Genomic DNA, 24,942 nt, shown 5'->3' on the forward strand with positions numbered 1-24,942 from the left:
GGATTTTAAATCAGCAAGAATTTTTGTTGGGGTGGGTCTGGGGGGGGGGCGGGGGTCTGACTATGATGGGAATTGACAGTCAATTATGTTTGGTTGCGGGAAAAAGTCTAAATCACTAGCAAATCAGTAATGCTGTTTTGTAGGGTTGGGGAAGGTGGCTAACTGTATTGTGCATTAACAGAAATTATTATTTATTGCCGAGTACAGCGTGTCAACACAAAAGTACACACACAGGCAACTTTTGTATTTTATCTGTTTCTTTGAGAAGGGGGGGGGGGGGGTTGCACCATTAGGCCCGTATTATGTTGTCAGCATTAATAAGAAATAAGTAAAATAGTAGTATAAAAAATGCACTTTGAAAATGAAAGAATGGGTATAAGCGTTTAATATTAATTGTATGGCGAGTAAGCTGATACAAATAAGATTGCAAAAAATTCTGCTTTCTCACCATCCAACCCAAAACACCACTACCCCCATTGACCCAGCAATAAACACTCTCTGCCAGTCCCTCACCCGGCCCCCCCACCCCCCCACCCCCACCCCCCCCCCAAAAAAAAAAAAAAAAAAAAACCAACACACCACTACCCCCATAAAGTAATCACTTTTAAAAATAGAAATTCACTTTGTTTGGACATTCATTCTCTTTTGGAAGCGTTCTTTGCATGTTCAAAAATTTCAAAAAAATTCAAAAATTCACTCAGACAATCCCGGCCAAAATGCTTGGGCCACCCTTTCCTGTGCACTTCCCATTCCCATTTACATTCAAAACATTTGCCCGCCCCCGCTCAATGTTGACTGTAATTCGGAACACAGTCGGCAAATTGAACCAACATTGAAAGGGGGCAGGGGGGGCCCAACGAGATTTAGCCGGGATTGTAGCTTTATTATTGCTCAAGTTTTCTACACTGTCATAAAAGTCGCAGTTTAAGATGAAGCACAGGGATGTGCTATAGCCTACGTTGTAATTAAAATGGATATTAAAAACAACGATACTTGGCCCATCTAGTATACAACTGAATTGCATAATAACTATTATAACACCCCTTACAAGTATTCTGCCTGCTCATTGGTTTAGAGCGCGTCACATGACATGTCTTAGTTTTGCTAGACGACGGCCGTGTGATAGTGCGTCGGTTTGCCGTGCGCTAGTCCGCACGGCGTGCAGTACCCAGACGTCCATTGCGTATACGAGGATTATAAATTAATAATCTGTAACCATTTCGGATTGCACGACACTACATGCAGCACAGTAAAAGTTTTTCCAATCTGTATTCTCGTCGTCCGTTGATTGTAGCATTCGGGTCTGTAACTTAATAATAGTAGTACAGTATTTAGAAATGTCTGGGGTGTTATAAAACAAATATTGACTGCTTTTACTCGTGCAATGGTTAGAACTATGACTCCCTCGGTGATCCCCGTAGCAACGGGAAAATAGAACGCTCCGGGATCACCTCGGGAGTCATAGTTTTAACCATAGCACTCGAAGCAGTCAATATTTGTATATTACAACATGCCCCAAAACATGATGAGGCTCAATGGCAAATGTAAACGATATTAGCGCCATAGTTGCAAAGTTGTAAGAAGAACTACGCTGTAATCGGGCGCCATTTTCAACCGTTGGGTATTAGGTCAGTGGAATGGTCCGATGCATACATAGGCATTTATCAGCCCATGATCAGCCCATCCATCCAAGTGCCTTTGACAAGGCTCTGGCGGCTGAGCAAAACAAATATTAGCCAAAATGTTGATAGCGCCCTCACTTGCCATTCTGTATTGCCTATTTGATGTTAATGAACGCTATTTCTTCTCAAAATTAATGCTGTCGATAAATGTTGTACCCATTTTAGGGAAGACGTGTTACAATGAACTTCCCACCTGGACCCGTTCACTCGCTGTAACCCTTGCAATAAATCAATGAAAACCATCTGGTAAATATTTTAGGTCTGTATTCGAAACTGACCTCTCGGTGGTATAAGCAAATAGTATCATTGGTATAAGCTTGTGCACTGAGAGTATCTTGAACTCAAAGAGTTCAAGGTGACCTGACATGGACACACTCAAGCCAGGGTCAAACTTCCAGCGAATGCGAAGCAAATTTTCACGTCACAGCGGGCAATTCATCTAATTAGAATTATTATTTGGCTCTTCGAACAGAGACAGTGGATTTGTGACAATAGATGAAGTGTCTTCTTTATAAAGGGCAGGGAGATCTTGAGACACTTCTCTCGTGATATTTGGCTAAGAACACCACTCGTCACTGACATTGCTTGTGAAACCAGTTCGCGTTAACACCAGGTGTATGTTTAACAACATCAATAATGAACATTTTTCAGAATATTCCTTTTTCTCTGCTACTTTTTTTTTCAATTTCGAAATGAAGCAATGACTGCCACTTTTCACTCAGTTACCTTGCAAATTCATCCTTGCAAACAATCGCGTCGCTTTTACCCATGAACTCGTACAAAAGCGTAAAAACAAACATTTTCTCAAGGTCTTATTGATATGAGAAATATAGTTCGACAAGAGTGTTTGCACTTCAACTCTAGGGCGCATGCGCTATGTTTGTCGTCGCGTACAGCTCATGAGTAACTCTCTATATCCCATTCCCATATCGAGGAACTTGCAGGAACTGCAGCCGATTTCACGAAACGCTAGGATGAATCCTAACTCGAGTTAGGATGAGTAACCCGTCCTAACTTAGGATGAGTTCAATGCGTCCCTACGTATTTGAATACGGAACTTTACTCGTCCTTAGTCCTAAGATTAATCCTAAGTTAGGAAGAGTTTGGTGAAGTCGACGGCTGGTCTCACAAGTTAGTAGTAAAATAAAAGTGAACAAACACGAAGCCAACACCGTCTGGTGTCATTGAACTATGCATGCCCCCCACCCACTATCTACCCCCCCCCCGTACATTAAAATTGCCATCCTCACATTTTTGTTTAAAGACACTGGATGGACACCTTTGGTAATAATTGTCAAAGACCAGTCTTCTCACTTGATGTATCTCAACATAAACATGCAAAAAATTACAAACCCACCTATGACAATTTGACACAATTGGTCGTCGAAGTTGCGAGATAATAATGGAAGGAAAAACACAAAGTTGTGTGCTTCCAGGTGCTTGAGTGGTTCGGGACCTCAAAATCCAATTCTGAGGTCTCGAAATCAAATCCGTTTCTCACAAAATGTTTTATACTTTCAAAAGCTCTCAACTGCTTACCAAGTAAGTTTTTATGCTAACAATTATTTTGATTAGTTACCAATAGTGTCCAGACCTTTAAAGATTCCTTTTTAAAATCTATTTTGGATAAAGTCCCCATTGAAAAGCACTACACTACAGTGGCAATTTGGGTGTATGGCCATACATGGCCCACCCCCCTTATACGTGTGTGCATGTGCGAAGTCCGTGTCAACATCACGCACCGCTTCCGACCCCGAACGCACCGAACAATGTGAGACAGATTGTTGCAAGTTAAAACGGCTCATATTAACCCACAAGTGGTTTGGATAATAACAGTAGTGCTGTTTACAGGGCATAAGTGACAACGTGCTTGATTAACAATGGAGCAGGCAACATTTGGTAGTATTTCATACTTCCAAACAGCAGATTACGCTTTATTTGGTGTGATGATGGGGATTTCATTAGCCATCGGATTGTACTATGGTTTGAGCGGTGGGCGTCAGCGTACCTCGGCTGAATACATTTTAGCCGATCGCAGTATGACGTTCGTACCAGTCACACTGTCTCTTCTATCAAGCTATTTTTCAGGGATTTCAATGCAAGGTATACCTGCCGATGTCTACTACCATGGTTCTCTGGTTATATGGATTTTCGTTTCAGTGCTAATCGGTGGCATTCTAGCATTGACTTTTTTCATGCCGATGTATTACAGACTTGGCTTGACATCTGTATATGAGGCAAGTTTATCATTTTCTTTTGTTTCCTTGAACTTATTCGATGGGGACTTCACATTTATAATAGATACTTTTGTACATTGTGCTTGCTAACATTACAATAGCCCATCACGACTTGAGCGATGTGAAGAGTTAAAAAAAAACACCACCGAACCCAGGTAAGGACCCATTTATCAGGGAAGGGTAAAAAAAATAAAATAAAAACACTTTTTGAAGCCGTTATTCACAAAATCATTGCATCATTTTTAAATTCATCTTTCATTTTCAATTATATTTGCAGTATTTAGGTATGCGGTTCAACCACGTGGTCAAGCTTTGTGGAGTTTTTTCGTTTCTTATTTTCGCAGTAAGTAGACACCACATGTAGGGCCTATTGGTGTTTGTCGTTCATTGTATAATAACATCAACAATAATCGTTTTATATGATGATATAATAATAATTGAATACCCTTCCCGAGCCGTTCGGTTACAACGATATACGTTAATCAGTAGTACAATGAACACTGTACAGTAATGAGTCCCCTTAGGTTGAATTTCAACCAAAGTATTGATACTTCATTATCGATAATGAAATTGACTTATATTAAAAAACACCAAACTGGAACTTAAAAAGTTGTCCGACCCATCAATACCTAAGAAGAGTATACTCCAGAGGAGGTTTCTGCACAGTAAAGGAAGATGATGATTAGAAAATCAGTACAGCATACTTTCATCGCACATAAACAAGTTAAACCGTTCACACATCAAATCAGTGTACGAAGGGACAATAAGTTTGTAGCTATGGACAACGGCTTATTATACAAAACAGAACTGTCAAGATTCCTCACAAACTTAAGTGATAGTTTAAATTGAAAATGACTGCCTTCCAAATTGAAAGATAACGAGCTGTGATTTTTTTTTTTTTTTTTTACAAAATTTGCTTTTAGTAAAAAAACAGAATTGTAAACTGATCAAAACAGTGTTCTCGATAATGGTGCAAGATTTTATAAATGTGACCAAACATCGTTTGACAAAGTACAAAGTTTGAGGCAAAAAGTTTAAGTCAGAGAATAGACCCTAAAGTGTAGATTCGTTCTCCACGAATTTACATTTTCTCGTCCATGTGGGCTCATATCGACTAAAACGATTGCGTTTCTTTGATAGATAAACTGACACTGTTTTTGGCGCTTTTATTTTAACATAGTCATTTACATAATACAATGGCCTCACGCCTTTTCCTTTTGCAATATTTTAATCGCACCTATGTCATTTGTACGGAGCTCCATGAGTGCCATCCCACATATTGAGATACCGACATAATTTATCTCATCAAGACGACTTATTTCGTGGTATAAGTTAACTAACCGACATATTTTATCTAGCTTAGTCGACTTATTCAAAACAATTAGTCGACTAAGCAACATAGTTTATCTCACCAAGTCGACTTAGATAAAACAAAAAGTCGACTTGCTGACATAATTTTTCTCGCCAAGTCGACTTACTGAGAGTACTAAGTCGACTTACTGACATAATTTATCTCGCCAAGTCGACTTACTGAGGGTACTAACTCGACTTACTGACATAATTTATCTCGCCAAGTCGACTTAGACAAAACAATAAGTCAACTTGCTGACATAATTTTTTTTCAACAAGTCGACTTACTGAGAGTAATAAGTCGACTTACTGACATAATTTATCTAACCAAGTCGACTTAGATAAAATAATAAGTCAACTTACTGATATAATTTATATCGACAAGTTGACTTACAGAAACCAAGAAGTCAACAAAAATCAATTGATGGTTAGACATGTTTGAACACGTCATCTGTACAATAGTGGCACATAATTTTATGCACCTGACAAATCTATGCATGGATATTCTTTACAAGGTTTTGTGAATAGATTCACATGGTTCGTTGAATATAAGGGGTTGGTTGTGGCGACAACAACCTTTTTATCCTTTTGACAACGGCTGATGGTTGCACTTTGGTATTGTCACTTTTCAACTCGGCTCCGTTACGTGCTGTCTGGTTCCTTCCATTATACATTTTGTTGTGAAGATTTTATTTGTGTAAAGGCTTATAGTTTGATGAATAATATGACGAAATCAAACTTTTATCCTTTTGAACTGAATTCATGGTTTATTGTCTCATTCTTCTCACGTAGCCATTTAGTAGGGTCAAAACGTCAGGCCAGTAACACTATTTTGCAAGTACTACACCATGTAGTGTTAGTTGGACGCAGTTTGCTAACAGCCATTACCATTTTTTAAATCAAATCAGTAAATTAATAATTTTGCTTGTTACATAAAATAAAATTGAAGAGGATGCCTGAATTGACTAATACAATCGGAGTTGGACGAGGTGTAGACTTGATTCAAGTCTTAGATTGTGGTTATTTTTCTGCATCCCAGGCACGAAAAACGTCCCCACATAATTAGCGATCACGCGGGCCCTAACTCGCAATCTCAATACACACACGTTGCAACGTGTGCAGGCTGTGTATAAGTAAACTTCTTAATTAGTCGACTGGTTGAGATGAATTATGTCAGTAAGTCCATTTATCATTTTATCTAGGTCGACTTGGTGAGATAATATGTCAGTAAGTCGACTTGCCATTTTATCTATAAAGTCGACTTGGTGAGATAAATTATGTCAGTAAGTCGACTTATTACTCTCGGTAAGTCGACTTGTTGAAATAAATTATGTCAGCAAGTTGACTTAATGTTTTATCTAGGTCGACTTGGTGAGATAAATTATGTCAGTAAGTCGACTTAGTACTCTCAGTAAGTCGACTTGTTGAAATAAATTATGTCAGCAAGTTGACTCATTGTTTTATCTAAGTCGACTTGGCGAGATAAATTATGTCAGTAAGTCGACTTAGTACTCTCAGTAAGTCGACTTGGCGAGACAAATTATGTCAGCAAGTCGACTTTTTGTTTTATCTAAGTCGACTTGGTGAGATAAACTATGTTGGTTAGTGGACTGATTGTTATGAATAAGTCGACTTAGCTAGATAAAATATGTCGGTAAGTTAACTTATACCACGAAATAAGTCGTCTTGATGAGATAAATTATGTCGGTATCTCAATATGTGGGATGGCACTCATGGAGCTCCGTACATTTGGGTTTGACTACAGTAAAAAGTAAAATTGTTGATCTTGGAAATTTATATTACGTTATGTTTTTCTGCAGTTTCTTTACATGGGTGTGGTGGCATATACTGCCTGCGTTGCAGCAACAGCAGGTTTGTATACGTTTCTTAATTGAGTCAAGAATGTGTGCTTTCCACATTAAAAATAACGTCTTCTTTTTTGTGTAAGGGGGGGGGGGGGGGGCGGGGCAAGCGAGGGAGAAGTTCATAATTTGTCGGGGGCAAGAGGGGATGGTTCTGAGTGGGGAGGGATTATATTACTATAATATATTTAAAGGCACTGGACACTGTTTGTCATTGTCAAAGATCAGTATTCTCACTTGGTGAATCTCACAAACGCATAAAACAAAACTGTGAAAATTTTGGCTCAATTGGTCGTCGAAGGTGCGAGATAATAATGAAAGAAAAAAACACCCTTGTCACAGATGCTTGATTTCGAGATGCTTGATTTCGAGACCTCAACATCTAATTATGAGGTCTTGAAATCAAATTCGAGAAAACTACTTCTCTCTCGATAACTACGTACTGTCACAATGTTTTATAATATCAATCTCTCCCCATTACTCGTTACTAAATAATGTTTTATGTTCATAATTATTTTGAGTAATTACCAATAGTGTCCACTGCCTTTAATATGCTATTCATAAATACCTCAGACAGTTTCGCTATTCTTATTGGTGGAGAGCGCGTCACGTGGGGGTGTTTAATCGGTTGATAATGACCAGCTGAAGCTCTGTTTATAACCGGTTGTAGTCGGATACTAGCTGTCGGAGGGCGCTGTCGGTAAGTTGGCCGCGCTGTGTGTGAAAGGAAAACGAGAACTACAAGACTACAACGCGCACGAACGGATCCGGAAACTGGGCGTCTCAGTCATAATAAATGCGACACACGGATGTCGTACATACAAAGCTCAAGCATGTCGGTAACGGATAAGTTTTATAGAGTTTCTTACTTTATTACGCCTTTTAACCAAAAGGCATTTATGAATGGGAATAAAAGAGTAGTGACTCTTTCTTTAACGACCGTTTAAAACCATACTGGGTCGTTGCCGTGTCACATAAAGGCCCAAGCCGACGGCAACGACCCTGCCGGTTCTAAACGGCCGTTAAAGAACTCGTCGCTACCCTTTTATTCCCTTATTTATTGGAGTGATATCGGCCGAGTGATTTTCAAAGTGACGAATTGATACTTCGACCGATGTTTCTTCGATGGACTCGTCTGGCATAGTAGCATGAAACCTACTGAAACTTAGACTATGCTTCGTCAATTTAATCAAACATTAATTGATAAATAGATAACATTAACAGTAAACATTTTTAAGAAAGATATCTGTATATAATTAATACTCACTCTCCTATCGAGCGTATAAAGGTTCATGTTTTACAAACATAAATGTCTATTGATTGAAGAGTGATGACGTTTCAACTCAGTCCTTCAGCGCACGGTTATGATCCTGCCGGTTTACTGCCCGTCTTGTCATAACTCTTTTAATGTGCAAGTGTTTTAACAGTTATAACAAACGCAAACAATATTTAATGACCTGACATTTCGATCTAACTATTTTTCATACGGAGTGTCGGAGGGTCAACAGCTACATCTATTTTCTCAGTTCTAACGAGCGACACGAATTGTTGTGGCGAAACTTGGTGCTGGTCTTTTGCTCATTTCTACCTCCATGCACGTACTTAACGAGGTCATCTTGCCCTTTGTGTATGCAACGGGGCCAACCCATACGATTGTCCACTAAGGAAGTCAACAATGAGCCTCGTCCGCCATTGTTCGATTTCTTTCACTCCGTTGATTTGGAAGGAAGGCCGTCAAGAAGAAAATGCAAATACACAATTTACTTTATTGAGTGGTCCTCGGCTCAGTCAAAGGTTTTGCACTGTTGCTTGCCCATAATCCTTTTTGAGGTGTGGCGTACACAATGCTACAACACTATAAGGTTTGGGTAAATTTGTGTCACCACCCAAACCAAACATTTCAATCATATCACGTCCGTCATACCTCAACAGGCTTACCCGGTAGCCATTACGACACTGATCAATCTAAATTATACCCGAAGTGCATAACGTTAGTTGGGCGAAGATTGACAAAGTTATACATCCCGTTGAATTGGCTGATTTAAATAGAGTGTAATTTGTGTGACGCTTTAATTTTTATTTCGAGCCATGATATTTGGTCCTAAATTGAATGTTTGTTGTATCAAGGACTGACCTAGTACGGACGGTTTAGGCTATAATAGACTTATCAGGCTTTTATAATAAAAGGAGAAAAAAAAGAGATTTTTCCAAGGGCCCTAATATCGGAAATCTCACCAAAGTGGGAATATCGTGTTTGAATAATAAACATTGATCGTGAAGACGAGCACAGAATACTGTTCGACGTTGGGACCAACCCGGCTCCCTTTAGATCCAAACTTTCCCACAAAAGAGATTTACATTCCTTCACGTGCTTCTCTGAAAGTTTACTCTCTGACCATGCTTTAACCGAACTGAATTGAGCCTTGTAACTCAGTCTGTGACCCCTAACCTGAAAACTGAACGTCTTGATGAAGCTCCCGAGATCAACAACCGAAAGTCCGATCACCTAAAACGCCGTGACGACAACGCTGCTGTCCACCAAGTCAACCAGACTTGTCTTGACAACTTTAGCCAGCTCGGCCCAATTGCATGGCTCTGCTTACCGCCGAATTCTGCGCTTACGAGCACGATTCCCCGCTTACGTGCAAGCGCCGAACTTCTGCGCTAGCCTTGTAAGCGTAGAATACCTAGTAATGTGAAGTACGCACGCGCAGAAGCCAAAATTCGCCGCTAACCCGTGAAATACGCTTGGCGTAAGCGCAAAATTCCCTGCTTCCGTAAGCGCCGATTCTGTGCTTACGGTAAGCAGAGCCATGAAATTGGGCCCTGGTTAGTCGCACATGCCCATGTACTTCAATATCACTCTGGCCTCTTGATACAGCCCTGGAAATTTGCCAGTTTTGAACTATAGACAGGTTACGGGTGTGTTGTAAAAACAGTAGGGGGCCTATATCATGATTCTCTCGGGAATGTGTGGACGTCCCCGCGCGCCTGAACCAGTGAGCGGCACGAACTTGACCCCAACACGAGGGCAAACAACCGGGCAAGCATTGGGTGCCTTCTTGGCCCTTTCGTTTGCGGTTCTCTCATTTTTGTTTCTCTTTACACACAGTTATGCAGCCTATTTTTCCGGTAATCTTTCTCGATTTTGCTTGTGGATCATTTAATATTTACATCAAAGCACGGGCGATGCAACTTTAAATTTAGGAACTTTGTTCGTAAAAAACACACCAGGAACCTTGAATAGACACAAGACCCAACTGCCAGAACACTAAAAACAGACGCACAAATGTTTTTTTTGTAACGCGGAGTACACACACGCACAAGCAAAAAATCCCTGCTAGCCCGTCTAGAACCCCAATCCTTGAAAGGGAATTGTTAGTTTCAAAGGTTTATGCTTCATTACAAAAGTAACTTTATATGATAATTACTTGTCTGTTTTACTCTTTTCTGTTTACATAGTGACGGACATCAGCCTTGAAGTCGCTCTTATTTCGGTGACTGTAATCTGTGCCATTTACACAGTTATCGTAAGTATCCCATGGAAACATGTTGGGCAAGATGTTGCACCAACAAACCGGTTTTGTTGGACCAGTTTTAATCACCGACATTGACACACAATTTACCAGCGTCGGTTACTTACAATTAGATTGCCAACGTTTTTCAATAGTCGGAAACCAACATAATGTCGATGATGCTATCAGACTCAAACCAACGTAAACCAATGTGATACTTCCGACCTACTTTAAGCCCTATGTCGGGTAATGCCAACGCCGATATCAGCGATGTTTTGCAAAATGGGGGTCAATGTCAAAAGCTGACACGACCAACACTAACCTCCAATACCATTGTTTTTGCGCACATTGTATGTTGTGTAAATAATTACAAAGGTGTACAATGTGCGGTGTATACATGTAGATCTAAACAATGTTGAATGCTGTTAATAATTTGCAAACACCATGGTCTTAAGCCGTGTTTGCACTGGATTAATATTTTAGATAACTTAACCATGACGCTGGGTAACATTCCGACAGGTTAACTTTCCCACCGTCCGCACTTGGATTTATTTGACTCGGCTAAACTTACCGAGACCGTGGGCAAACTAACCGAGCTGGCCCCCTGCGTAACATTGAATAGTTCGAATAATCACGAAAATATTATTCATTCATGACAAAACATGTCAGCTTCTTCGGGTCACGGATGGGACATTAACCGAGTCGTCGCGTCCGCATTGGACTTTCTGGCTCGGTTAAACTGACCTGGTCAATCTTCCTAGGCACCTTTGGTTCGGTTAAACTACCCATTCGGGTCGGGTAAGTTACATGGGAGGAAAACTTCCTGGGCTGCTGGCATTGGACTTAAAATGGGTAAGTTAGCCATTGGCTGGGTTAGTTTACCCAAATTAAGTCTAATGCGAACAGGGCTTCCAATGCGAACAGGGCTTTAGAAACATGGTTAGAACCAGGACTACACAAACGCCGATGTTACCCGCCAAAACAAATGCTGGCCCAATGTTCTTTTTGTTATTTAGATGTGTTCTAACTCACGTGTCTTTGGAGACAATCTCATGTGCTTCTTCAAAATTGCACCCAATATCATGTGACATTCTATTGTTATCGTTTACAAGGGAGGAATTAAGGCTGTTTTATGGACAGACAGTCTTCAGATGTGTCTGATGATTGCTACGATCCTGTCAGTCATTATCAAGGGTTCAATTGAGCTTGGAGTTGGCCAGATCTGGGAGACAGCATCTAAAGGACGACGAACAAACTTTTTCGAGTAAGGTATTATCTTATTGATTAGCACTGTGGAGTAAGTACCCGAATTCGTTGGATTATATCTTATCAATAATCCATGTTTAAGTAAATACAGTTTTGGCAAATAAATTGAAAATAACAGTTTGCTGGATATCTGGATCTCAAAATATGATCTCTGGATATTACTGAGATCTTTAAAAGATGTTATTATAATTCTTAACTTCACAAGCCATGAAGAAGAAGGTTTTGTATTTCTGAAATGTTTCACGATTGAGGTATATAGAGGGTCAAGTTTTGGGTTAAATGCCCTTGAATTTTTATACCCGTGGTCTTTTTGTATTATGCCTTATATACAACTTCAAATTTCTATACTTGGAACGCCAGACCGTGAGAATTACCCACAGCCCTTTGAAGTCACAAACCCAACCAAGCATTTTGAAAGATGACTTTATTGTGGGAATTACCCACAGCCCTTTGATTGAAGTCAAAAACCCAATGAAGCATATTGCAGTGTTTTCGGCAGCCTTAGGTATGTGGGCTCTGCCTATAATATGCAAAGGCCTTTTATGGTACGACAAAGTTCAAGCCCAAATAAACTGCTCACAAAAAGTAAGGAAACTTTTTTAAATCCAGTTTATTTGTTATTATTTAATACTCTCTTTGTATATGGTATATATCAATGCAAAGCTGAAATATTCCTCTTTAAAATGACACCACAGTTGCAGTGATTACATGTTGCTGGACTTGACCACGTTAATGAGAATGAGACAAAGTCACAAATCAAATGTGCCAAAATTAGCATCGTTGTGTTACTGCGTGAACAATCAAATTGACACTGTAATTCAAACAAGCAAGACAACTTACTGATCTTAATCCACTTTATTGCGTCAAGACGTTTGGTATAGAGCAAGACAACTTACTGATCTTAATACACTTTATTGATACAAAAAGTTCAGTAACAAGTGGATGATCCGAAGGCGTTGGTTACAGCCTGGCACCTTCTTCTCATGCTGCACGCAAGTCTTGTGATGCGCTGATGATGAGGGATGGCGTTCCATTCTTCATTAAGGAACCTGGTTAGGTCAGCCACAGGTGATGTGTTGGTGGTTCTGGCGCGGACAGCGAGGCCAAGCTGGTCCCACAGATGTTCCATGGGATTCAGGTTTGGACTGTTAGCAGGCCAATCCATCCGGTGCACCCCAACAATTTTCAGGTAGTCAGTCACCAGTCGGGCTCGATGGGGGCAAGCGTTGTCATCTTGAAAGATGGCATTTGGTCCAAGAGTCTGCAAGTATGGGACTGCATTCGGCTGTAGAATATCGTCTTGCAAATACCCATCAAACAATGTGTTTTTCATGAGATGAGGGTTAATTGTGTCTGATGAGCTCACCGGTGCAAATCTTTGAGTAAACCATTAATGGTTCTGAAAAGCTTGATCGGTTTGATTATTGAGCATTACCTATTGACCATTCACAGACAACGGTAATTTTGGCACATTTGATTTGTGACTTTGCCTCATTGTTATTCGTGTAACCAAGTCCAGCAACATTTAATCATTGCAAATGTGGTATTATTTTTAAAGAGGAACAGTTCAGCTTTGCATTGATATATACCATATACAAAGAGAGTATTAAATAACAACAAAAATACTGGATTGAAAAAAGTTTCCTTACTTTTTGTGAGCAGTTTATTTTAAAATGCTAAAAAAAAAATAGGAAACAACAGTTTTTTCTTTTTTAAATGGGCAATAAATAAGATATACCGTCCAACCAGGCCCGCATGAGTTATTGTTTTTTATTATTTGGAAAATATTTTGAAAAATCAAAGGCATGTTATTCATTTTTGCGCCTATTCAAAGTTGGGAGGACCTTTGTCTCCTTCTCTTCTCTCTGGATTTTGATTTGGAATTGAACAAAGAACTGAATATAGAGTGAGACTCGAACCAACGACCCCTGGATTAACCTACAGCGGGGCTATACATCCATCAGATCATGCGCAAGTGCTCTACGCCGCCATTCCTGGGTCGGACAGCCTGATGTTTTGCGCATGAACACAATTTCCGTTACGGGACAGCATGACAACGATGTATAGCACACTGACCATAAATATTTACTATACAAAATAAACGGAAATTTAAACACTGAAAACTAAGCAGTAAAGTGCGATCATGACGCATGCAGAAACTGCACGGTGGGGCCTCTAATAATGTGTTGTATCGGCAAGGTTTTTCGACAAAATTCCAGTATTCACTTTCTTCTATGGTTTCAAATTATTTAATAAGAAATTCTGCATAATTTTGTCAATTTGTCCTGAAATTGAAAGTGTGGAAAAAAAGCATATAGCTATGAAATGGAAAATATTATCGTCAAGTGTGATTTATGTAGGCCTACATTGAACAATACTGGTCTAATATTTTACTCTTCAACCAGATTCCATTTTGACCTAACTGAATTCTACAATGGATGGGGATTTGTACTTGGTCAGATAACGTTCGTCAATACTCTGGTCAACACACAGTATATGGTGCAGCGAATGGTTGTCTGCAAATCAGAAGCAGTTGCAAGAGCGTAAGTACTCCACTATTAAACACTAAACGATTGCTCAAAATCTGTCCCGAAAAAGGCAAACACTAAATTGTGCTCTTTCCAAAATATTCGATTTTACAAGTAGCGCTGGAAAAGGCCATTTTTGTGTGTGAGTTTAAACAAACTTGCTCCACAGCCTTGGAGTATACCTTATGCAATGACGCCATCCATCCACCATCTTAGAGGTAAACGATTATGAAACAATAGTGAGGTTTAGCTGCACGTTCCGCGTGAACGTGATTGTGAACTTCAGAAAATTGTGCCAATAACATCTCACGTCAACATACGTGAAGAACCATTTTTCACGTCAGGTACGTACGTGCGCGCAGAGACGTCATACGTGAGCATGCATTAAAGACAGTGCATGCATTAAAGACTATTGGTAACTGTCAAAGACTAGTAAGTCTTCACAGTTGGTGTTTTTCAACATATGCATAAAATAACAAACCTGTGAAAATTTGAGCTCAATATCGGTCGTCGAATTTACGAGATAATAATGAAAGAAAAAACACCCTTGTGACACGAAGTTGTGTGCTTTCTGATGCTTGATTTCGAGACCTCAAATTCTAAACTTGAGGTCTCGAAATCAAATTCGTGGAAAATTACTTCTTTCTCGAAAACTACGTTACTTCAGAGGGAGCCGTTTCTCACAGTGTTGTATACCATCCATCTCTCCCCATTACTCGTATTATCAAGAAAGGTTTTATGATGATAAATATTTTGAGTTTTTACCAATAGTGTCCACTGCCTTTAACCCAAATAAAAAAACACCATTCGTTGACGTTCACGTCCACGTATTTTGCTCGCGCAACGTGCAGCTAAACCTCGCCAATGAAAACACACATATTTGTACACGCGGGTTGCACAGGATTGACCAATGAACAACTCTTTTAGACCTCTAGGCGAGGGCGCCCTACTTAAATCACCTCATGTGCATATTAAGGTCTCATGCAATACCCACTGCGCTAACTGTTGAATGAGGTGCATGCTGGTCTAGCTAGTGATCAAACTTGAGCGCAAGCCAGACCAGCATGCACCTCATTCAACGCGTACAGCGCGCGTACCGAGTATTTGCGATATTAAAGGTCTATGGATAAATTAGTGTAGGATGCGTGATCACATTCGACAATCGTTAGTAAGGCCGTATCCGAATTGGCGGCTACGGCTACGGCTACGGCTACGGCTACGACTGTTGCTAAGGGTGTGCTAAGGACGTCTTATACCTCAACGCATGGTGACGCGGAAAGCTAGCCGTAGCCGTAGGAGTAACCGCCAATTCGGACACGGCCTAGATAGTAATACAGATCGTACCTTTAGACCCCTTGCATTGGCCGTCATCTTTGATGAAGTGCACGCGTGAAAGGCTTTCATTGACCGAGTGTCGTGCACATAAAACGGTCACTTTTCCATTGTTTTACATCAAGGATTGTGGTCAATTACGTCATGTGCAATTCGTATTTAGCTAGAAGTATTCAAGCATTACTATAGTGTGTGGATCTGAAACAAAAGAGGTCCACACATGATTCCCCTGTATTCTTTAGTGATGGATACAGGAATTGTCCACAGCGTGTTTGTAACAAATATAGCTTTGTGGACACACATGTGTTGCAATACACAACTATTAAACTCATTATATACACCGGTACAACTCGTCTTGTTATTTTGACATTAGGTCAATCATTGGCTACCTTATTGGTGCGTGCATCTTCCAGGGTCTTGTAGTATTTGCAGGACTGACTATCTACGCTTACTACGAGGGATGTGACCCGGGGACGTTGGGGTATACGACTAGAAACGATCAGGTACGGAATGGTCAAGCTCATCGTGGTTTTATAGGATTACTAAAGCCTTATTGTTAGTCTTTTCAAACACCTCAAAATTAGGACTTGTTCTAACCTCGCATAAAGACACTGGGCACTATTGGTAATTGTCAAAGACTAGACTTCACAGTTGGTGTATCTCAACATTTCATAAAATAACAAACCTGTAAAAATTGAGCTCAATCGGTCGTCGAAGTTACGAGATATTAATGAAAGAAAAAAGACCATTGTCGCACCATGGCACACGAAGTTGTGTGCTTTCAGATGCTTGATTTCGATACCTCAAATTCTAAATAATATGAGGTCTCGAAATCAAATTTGTGGAAAATTACTTCGTTCTCGAAAACTACTGTTTTTACAATGTTTTATACCATCCACCTCTCCCCATTACTCGTAATTAAGAAAGGTTTTATGATAATAATTATTTGGAGTAATTACCAATAGTGTCCACTGCCTTAATGTAAAGTTAATGTTAACATCGGCGACAGTGACATCGGAATTAAACATACAGATTCTCACGACTAATGTTTATTTTTACGTCAATATTTGCTAATATCTCACCAATATCGTGAGGTTACGATATTGAGATAATCATTATTCGTGACCTCGCAACTGACGGCTCAGCTTTTGGAGGCAAGTCACGGGTGTTTCTATTGAGTGCATACATGAGCGTTCACACAGTTAGAATCTCACACGTAAGATGTTTAAAATTGAAGCGATTATTAACCGTTGTCAGGCAACGACTCCGCAAAAAGTGTGGTTTATTGTTACCGCATTTTACTAACCGTGAAAGTATACTTTCCATGAACAGATTTTACCATATTTTGTTATTGATGTGTTCCGCCACTCTCCCGGAATACCTGGTTTGCTGCTCAGTGGACTTTTTGGTGCTGCCTTGAGGTAAGATTTAAGAAGTAAATTACACCCGTTTCAGACAGGCACCCCAGGATTTATCTGCAAGAGTGTTCATCAATTTACTTTGGTAAAGTCAACCTACCGTAGCATTATGGTTGTGGAATTCTGGTCGGCTCATTGTGAAAAGAACTTCAGATTGCAACATTTGCAGTAAATGTATGTTTGTCGATCATGTTGTTTTCTCTGCGCAGGCCTGATGCTTCACGGAGGCAACGAAGGCGATTGCCTTCATGCCCCGCGGTCATTGCCTTGGTGTCCTTGAACTGCTCCGGTAGAAATGTTTACGATCCTCATAATAGGGTGTCCTTTACCGTGGAGAATATGCCTTGGTGCTCTTCCTCTCTCAGAAAAGGAAACATAAAGGCCTGGGCCTGGTTACTGTTGTGTCATCCTCTGTTGTCACCCCTTAACATCTTACTTGATTACTGTTTCTCATTCCCTAGCACACTATCATCAGTCCTTAATGCAACTGCTACTTTGATTGGCGAGCATTTCGTGAAGCCATTGGTGAAAGGAATGAAAGACTCAATGTACACAGTGACCCTTAAAATAATAGGTAAGTATTCACCGTCGTTTGCAATTAAATTGCATGTTGATACTTAGTTCGATAACCATAAGTCACTATTGTGTGTGGTGTATCACTGTCTATTATAGTTTGTATTAGAATGTTCGGGAGTACATTCACTACAGTTATGCACTTAAGACGGGAATCTGTCAGTTCACCATACAGAGCAACATCATCAATGTATTTTGCTGTACTCACCTGGGCCCAATTTCATAGAACTGACAAGCACCAAAATTTGCTTAGCATGAAATTTCATCCTTGATAAAAACAAGATTACCAACCAAATTTACATTTGTTGCATATTGCTTGCTACTGGTACCCAGCTGTTGTTTGCTTACCCTGAATATCACGTGGAATTTTGGTTGGTAATCCTGCTTTTATCGAGGCAACAACTTCATTTCATTTCCAAAATGGGAGTGCTTAACAGCTCTATGAAATTGGGCCCCAATGATCACGTGTGATATACCAAATGCTAGGAGTAAAGTCACTTGAATTATATAGGCCTACTGCTCACTTTCCCTGGTCCGATCGAGAGTGTGAACTTTGATTAAGGCGGCTTTAATATCAATGCTCGTTTTATTACAGTTGTAATCTCATCGTGTGTTACTCTGGGTATAGCGTTCCTGGTCCCCGTACTTGGAGATGCCATTCCGGTAAGTTCAACAGAAAACTATATACTTGAGTGCTTTAAATAACTAGCGATGTTTGACTGTTTTGCCTTAATGGGCCCAAAATATGTCACGTTAAGAGCGTGATCAACTTTGTTCAGGAATATAAACCAAGAAGTTGATAATTATGTTTTATATTTTTGTTAGAACTTGTCACAAAGATAAGTTGAGTGCCCTGGATGTCTCCGATGGTCAACCATTCAACACAATCACGATGAACAGTGGTTATTGATCTCAATAATGGAGAAACAAATGACGTGCACAATTTGTTTTATGTATTATAATAATTGTTTAATGTTGATAGCAAATCCATTAGTCGGCCACTGGCCCTATTCTTTCCAACCGTCAATTACCATCGTCTAAAAACTAGCAATAATTTTTAAAAATTAGCGCAATTAATACTCATTATTCGCTACAGTCATTTCTGAAAGGTTTCCAAATAAGAGTGAAGTATTTATTGTGTAAATCGCCTTTTATTAATCATAATTATTCAGAATGGTTTATAATTAGATTTGTTGTCTTGCTGATTTGAATCATGTCAATGTGTTTCAGGTTGTGTTATCCATACCAGGAGCTTCACAGGGAACTCTCCTTGCTTTGTTTATCCTTGGTGCCTTTTGTCCCTTCTGCAGTTCAAAGGTAACTACAAACTTTTGACCCCTTCTGGTTGCTCCCGTGATTTTTTACCGATTTAGTTGTAATTAATTTATTTTTAATTAGTTAATTTGTTTGTTGTTGGGTTGTTTTGTTGGAAGAAACTGTAAATAAATAGTAATCTTGCGGGTACAATCATGTGTAAATCTCTTTCGTGTGAGCGTTGGCTCTGAGAAGAGCCGGTTTGGTCTCGACGTTTAGAACAGTATGTTCGTCTTCAGGGGAATGGGTGGGGTTGTTTTGTATTTGAAGGGGGTGACGTTTCATCTCCACCACCTTGGGGTTTACGACCGTGACACATGGGAAACAATGGTCAATTGTTGTTGTTTTTTCTTGTCATTCTCTGAGCGCTTTTCAACCTTAGGGAAAGGCCCTGTTTAAAAGGTGTCATTACAAATGTATTATTATTACTCAACTTTTGTAGTTCTTTGTTTTGTCAATAAAAACAAATGTATGTAACTGAATTTAGACTCAAAGTACACTCTTATTAATTGCTCACAGGGTGCTGTTGCTGGCTATGTTGTGGGGCTGGTGTTTGGCAGTATCATGTCTGTAGGGACTATTGTTTACTCCAAACCTTCACAGAACTTGCCACTTTCAGCTGAAATGTGTCTGAATGAATCGTTCATGTTGTACAATGACACGATGGTAACTACTGCCGTAACAACTCATGATGTAACCCTATGGAATGAAACGCAGATACCACTGGCAGACACAACTGAAGCAGGAGATATTTACAGGTTTGTTGTGGAATTACTCGAGACACTTTCATATGGCATGACATGGGGTGACATGACCGAGCAGATAAGAGCACCGAACTCAAGCTCTAGTGTTTCTGTTTAGTACAGTACAAAATAAAAAGCCACTTTACCATAAGCTTCTCACCATCGGGGTAAATGGGTACCTGCGAGGGCATAGATGGTTCTTGTGATTGATTAGCTTAGTGCGTTACATTTTTTTGGCGGCACAGGCTGTATACTCCCCTGGGAGTTGAGATGATTAAAGGAATGATTTAAGGCCCAATGACCAGGGGTAATAATGTCGGAAGCGCATGAGCGTCACTGTGTGACGGACCTGAGTGCTATATAGGGAGCCTATTTTATCATTAATACAAATAATTAAGTTATTTGGATTATATCCGAGCCATACACTTAGGGACGGGGGGGGGGGTTACGCCGGCCTTTGCTGTAATAACAATAATAAATAAACGCATTTTTGCGTCACCACGCTTTATATCACACTTTGTTTTCTTTCTCAACAGACCAGTTATTTTTACCGTATCAAAGGTATGGATCGGCTTCATTACATTCGCAACTTCCATGATTGTAGCTGTAATAACTACACTCGTTACTGGTAAGTCATAACTTAATGAAGGAAGCCTGTTCGCATTAAATATTGAGATTTGAAGGTAAGGCCATATACACAAACTCTAATTAGCACAAGGAAAACATTTGATTCTATTTGGAATGTCGTTTCTTGATTGCCGACCGGCGGGTGGGTATTCGTCCTTTGGAAGTGTGAAAATACAGAGCCACGAACTACATACATATTTATTTTTGTTTTACCTTTTCAAGGTTTCACCTGTCTGTCCGTAAAATTAAACAAAAACCGACGTTGAGATTTGGTGAAAAAGATTCTAAATATTATAACACTTTTTGCATGTGCGCTGTAAAGTGATCCGTGTTCAATGAGTACGGCCTACTCTTGTAAAACTCATTTCCCAAAAGGTAAACCCGCATGTTATGATCTGCTCGAGCTTATGCTGTGATCATCTCTTGTAGAATACAGGGATATTTCGACAGATTTCTTTGGAGTGTGACTGACTCAGTTGTGTACTGAACACCCTTACTGTTACATTGCTAGTGTGGACTGCTCCTTAAAGAGGTTGTCTTGTAGAACTTTTGACACCAGTAAATCATTCCTTGATGGCGACTTTCAGTGCCAACACGTCTACTTTTAAAGATGGCCATTCGAAACAATATGCGGCCTACGCAATATTATACTTTAGCCATGTCATGCCATAAATCCTGAAAACACACCCCAAAAAACATAACATTTTCAAGAGCAACATTTCAGTTCCACGTTTGCCCCATAATGTTTTATCGAATTAACTATTTTTTCCATCCAGGGGTTAATGACACTTCCAAAATGGATCCACGACTTGTGGTGTGGAAAATCAACAGTTCATATCAGACTGTACAAGAAGAGGTAATATTATATTAACGATGTCGCAAAATTGCATATATCTTTGTAACGTGCGATGGGGCAAATACTATTGCATATTGTAATGTGCGATGGGGCAAATACTATATGGCATATATCTTTGTAATGTGCGAGGTGGCAAATACTATTTGTTATGTGCGATGGGGCAAATACTATCGCAGATATCTTTGTAATGTGTGATGGGGCAAATACTATATGGCATATATCTTTGTAATGTGCGATGGGGCAAATACTATCGCAGATATCTTTGTAATGTGCGATGGGGCAAATACTATTATGGCATATATCTTTGTAATGTGCGATGGGGCAAATACTATGGCATATATCTTTGTAATGTGCGATGGGGCAAATACTATCGCATATACCTTTTGTATTTTGCGATTGTGCAAATACTATGGCATATATCTTTGTAATGTGCGATGGGGCAAATACTATCGCATACACCTTTTGTATTGTGCGATGGGGGCAAATACTATCGCATATATCTTTTGTATTGTGCGATGGGGCAAATACTATCGCATATATCTTTGTAATGTGCGATGGGGCAAATACTATCGCATATATCTTTGTATTGTGCGATGGGGCAAATACTATCGCATTATACCTTTTGTATTGTGCGATGGGGCAGATACTATCGCATATATCTTTGTAATGTGCGATGGGGCAAATACTATCGCTGATGTCTTTGTAATGTGCGATGGGGCAAATACTATATGGCATATATCTTTGTAATGTGCGATGGGGCAAATACTATCGCATATATCTTTGTAATGTGCGATGGGGCAAATACTATCGCATTATCTTTGTATTGTGCGATGGGGCAAGTACTATCGCATATACCCTTTGTAATGTGCGATGGGGCAAATACTATCGCATATATCTTTGTAATGTGCGATGGGGCAAATACTATCGCATATATCTTTGTAATGTGCGATGGGGCAAATACTATCGCATATACCCTTTGTAATGTGCGATGGGGCAAATACTATCGCATATATCTTTGTAATGTGCGATGGGGCAAATACTATCGCATATATCCTTTGTAATGTGCGATGGGGCAAATACTATCGCATATATCTTTGTAATGTGCGAGGGGGCAAATACTATCGCATATACCTTTTAAATGATTACTTCTATTTACATTTAGGAAGATACTGATCAATGTTCAGATAAAGATAACAGAGACAGGCAAGAGGAGAAGTTTCATTTCAAATCTGAGAAGCAACAAGAAACCCTATCAGGGAACTGTACCCTACGGAATCAGCAGATGACCACCGTGTAAATTAATAAAAACTTCGTCTTAAAATTCGCTGCAAACCTTTTGGTGCCACTGTTGACTTTACCGGTAGGCCTACACGTTCGTAAAGCACTCGAGGTTTAAATAGTACCGTTTTTATGTACAACTGTCTTTTATTATACTGCAACACATGATCCTTTTAAAAAACTTTTAGAGTCGTCAAATCATGGGGATTCAAATTCGCACGCAAACCTGATTTAAGAGAGCATGTGGGAAGAACTTGACAAAATGTGCATAGGCTACACATCTTTTCTTATTTTACGATGTTTAAAAGTAAGTTAGTAAGTAATTAATTAGATAAGTATAAGTAAGTAAGCAAACAAGTAACTATGGAAATATCGACAACACATCTTAAGATGAATCTTAGCGCTTTGTGAAATCGGCCTCGTAAGCGGTCTTGACATTCTATTTATCGAAGTACACCGTATTTCTTATTGATTTAGTTCCATTGATGGCTGAATAAGCGCCCTCTTGTGGATAAACCTCCGTCATTGGCTTACGATCACAGACTTGGGACCATTGTGAAATGAGTCAACAGAATATCCGAGGCCTTCATTGAAATGCACATAACTATGGTGGCCCTGAAGGGACATCGCACATCGCAAATATCTTTGCAAATATTTGCGATGTCGCAAATATCTTTGCAAATATTTGCTATGTCGAAAATATCTTTGCAAATATCTTTGCAGATATTTGCGATGTCGCAAATATCTTTGCAAATAATTATTTGCGATGTCGCAAATATCTTTGCAAATATTTGTGATGTCGCAAATATCTTTGCAAATATCTTTGCAGATATTTGCGATGTCGCAAATATCTTTGCAAATATCTTTGCAAATATTTGTGATGTCGCAAATATTATTGCATACTTGATCGCATACTTCGTCGCATAGTTTGCATATTTGTGGCGAGAAATTTTTCAAGAGCCTAACTTCAGGGCCACCATACATAACCGTGTGTACCACGGGAAATAACACAGAAATACAACATTGATGCATGTGTTACTAAGTGAATCAATGTGTTGTGAAGAGGTTTTCAACTAGTGGTTTAATCCCAACGAGGCCTGGTTCGTGATAATTTACCGAGACGAAGTCGAGGTAAATTATAAAGAACCAGACCTCGGCGGGTTTAAACCACTAGTTGAAAACCGATTCAACACACTTTGATTCCCATTCATAAATACCTTTTCGGTCAAAAACATCATCACTTGTTGGTCAAAAAGTAAAATTAATGCAAAAAATAAAATTGTTAAATGATTTCTTTTTGTATTTATGAATAATCTTTACTGCTCAGTGATCAACTTACAGGTTGGAAGCACACAAAAAGAGATCTAGAATTTTTCATGCAAAATACGTAAAATAAATTGGAAAATTCTTTGAATTCCATTCAAATCAAAGGTATCACAATTTTTCGTCTAGTAAGGATCATGTTGTCTGACATGTTTATTTTTCAAACATTTCGAGATTTCGAGATTTAAACGTACTGTGTACAGGCAGAGAACTATACAATAAAAAGCAAAGGGCTCGATTTTACAGAAAATGCTGAGGCGATTGTACTCTATTTGGGATAGAGACAGCCAACATGTTCTTGTGGTCTCCTGATTGGTCATCTCTCTGACATTGTGTTGTTATGCAAATGTAGGTGAACAAATGAATGTCCGTATAACATAAGAGGATCAACGATTGAGAGGATGTGAGAGCAAATCTGCGGGGGAATTTTGGGTGGCTGAACCACAGTCTCAGACTTGAAATCATGAATGTAGACAAGAGAGAGAGTGGGACCAAGTACTTAGCCTTGTGGAACACTGAAACTGATAAAACGGGAGAAGGTTGACCCTCAAGGGCAACTTTCAACTTAGGTTGTAAAAGCAGAGAGTAGGGGCCTACAGATGACATTGTGCCTGCCTGACACACCATATGACTGGAGCAGGCCAGTATGCCATACTTTGTCAATGCCCAATGCTACAACACGAGCCTCACCTCTGGTATCCGCAAGAAGTAATCACGCTAATTCGGCTTTTCGGGGTGGTTCGAAAATTAACAAATTATTCACCGGGCAGGTAAAAGGGAAGAGCGGCCATCTTGTTTTTCTAATAGTCAACTCTGGAAATCGCGTTTTGACGGTGCAAATCGACCAAGTTGAGCATCCTGAACAACTTTCCTGTGTGGAGTCATGCAAAATTCGCAAAACCTTGGGAATTACAACTTTTTGGTGCAAAAGTGACGTCATAATTTGACCAAAAATCGTCGATTACCGCCAAAGTAAAATAGTGACAGAGTTCAAATTTGCACCGGCACACTCGGGTGGGGTTTCCGCAAGAAGTAATC

The 24,942-nt window shown here is 39.6% G+C and overlaps 1 protein-coding gene across 1 annotated transcript; it reads left to right on the forward strand.

The window, feature by feature from the left end:
- The first annotated feature begins 3,488 nt into the window (after positions 1–3,488).
- On the forward strand, positions 3,489–23,253 carry LOC117288576 (sodium-coupled monocarboxylate transporter 1-like). Its single transcript, XM_033769483.1, has 15 exons — positions 3,489–3,919; positions 4,197–4,262; positions 7,090–7,141; positions 10,594–10,661; positions 11,759–11,910; positions 14,318–14,455; positions 16,146–16,275; positions 17,105–17,193; positions 17,652–17,764; positions 18,359–18,426; positions 18,994–19,080; positions 19,597–19,835; positions 20,357–20,448; positions 21,224–21,303; positions 22,466–23,253. The coding sequence occupies exons 1-15, from the start codon at positions 3,563–3,565 to the stop codon at positions 22,598–22,600; spliced, it is 1,866 nt and encodes a 621-aa protein (XP_033625374.1). The 5' UTR covers positions 3,489–3,562; the 3' UTR covers positions 22,601–23,253.
- Positions 23,254–24,942: the final 1,689 nt, after the last annotated feature.

The sequence above is a fragment of the Asterias rubens genome, chromosome 3 (genome assembly GCF_902459465.1).
Source record: "Asterias rubens chromosome 3, eAstRub1.3, whole genome shotgun sequence".
Taxonomy (NCBI): domain Eukaryota; kingdom Metazoa; phylum Echinodermata; class Asteroidea; order Forcipulatida; family Asteriidae; genus Asterias; species Asterias rubens.

What these genes read in the sequence shown, in the direction of transcription:
- LOC117288576 (XM_033769483.1), top strand. Translation starts at nt 3,563, where the DNA reads ATGGAGCAGGCAACATTTGGTAGTATTTCATACTTCCAAACAGCAGAT. An exon ending in ATACGACTAGAAACGATCAG is followed by an intron (nt 16,276 to 17,104) that starts GTACGGAATGGT and finishes TTCCATGAACAG; the next exon opens with ATTTTACCATATTTTGTTAT. An exon ending in GAAGCAGGAGATATTTACAG is followed by an intron (nt 19,836 to 20,356) that starts GTTTGTTGTGGA and finishes CTTTCTCAACAG; the next exon opens with ACCAGTTATTTTTACCGTAT.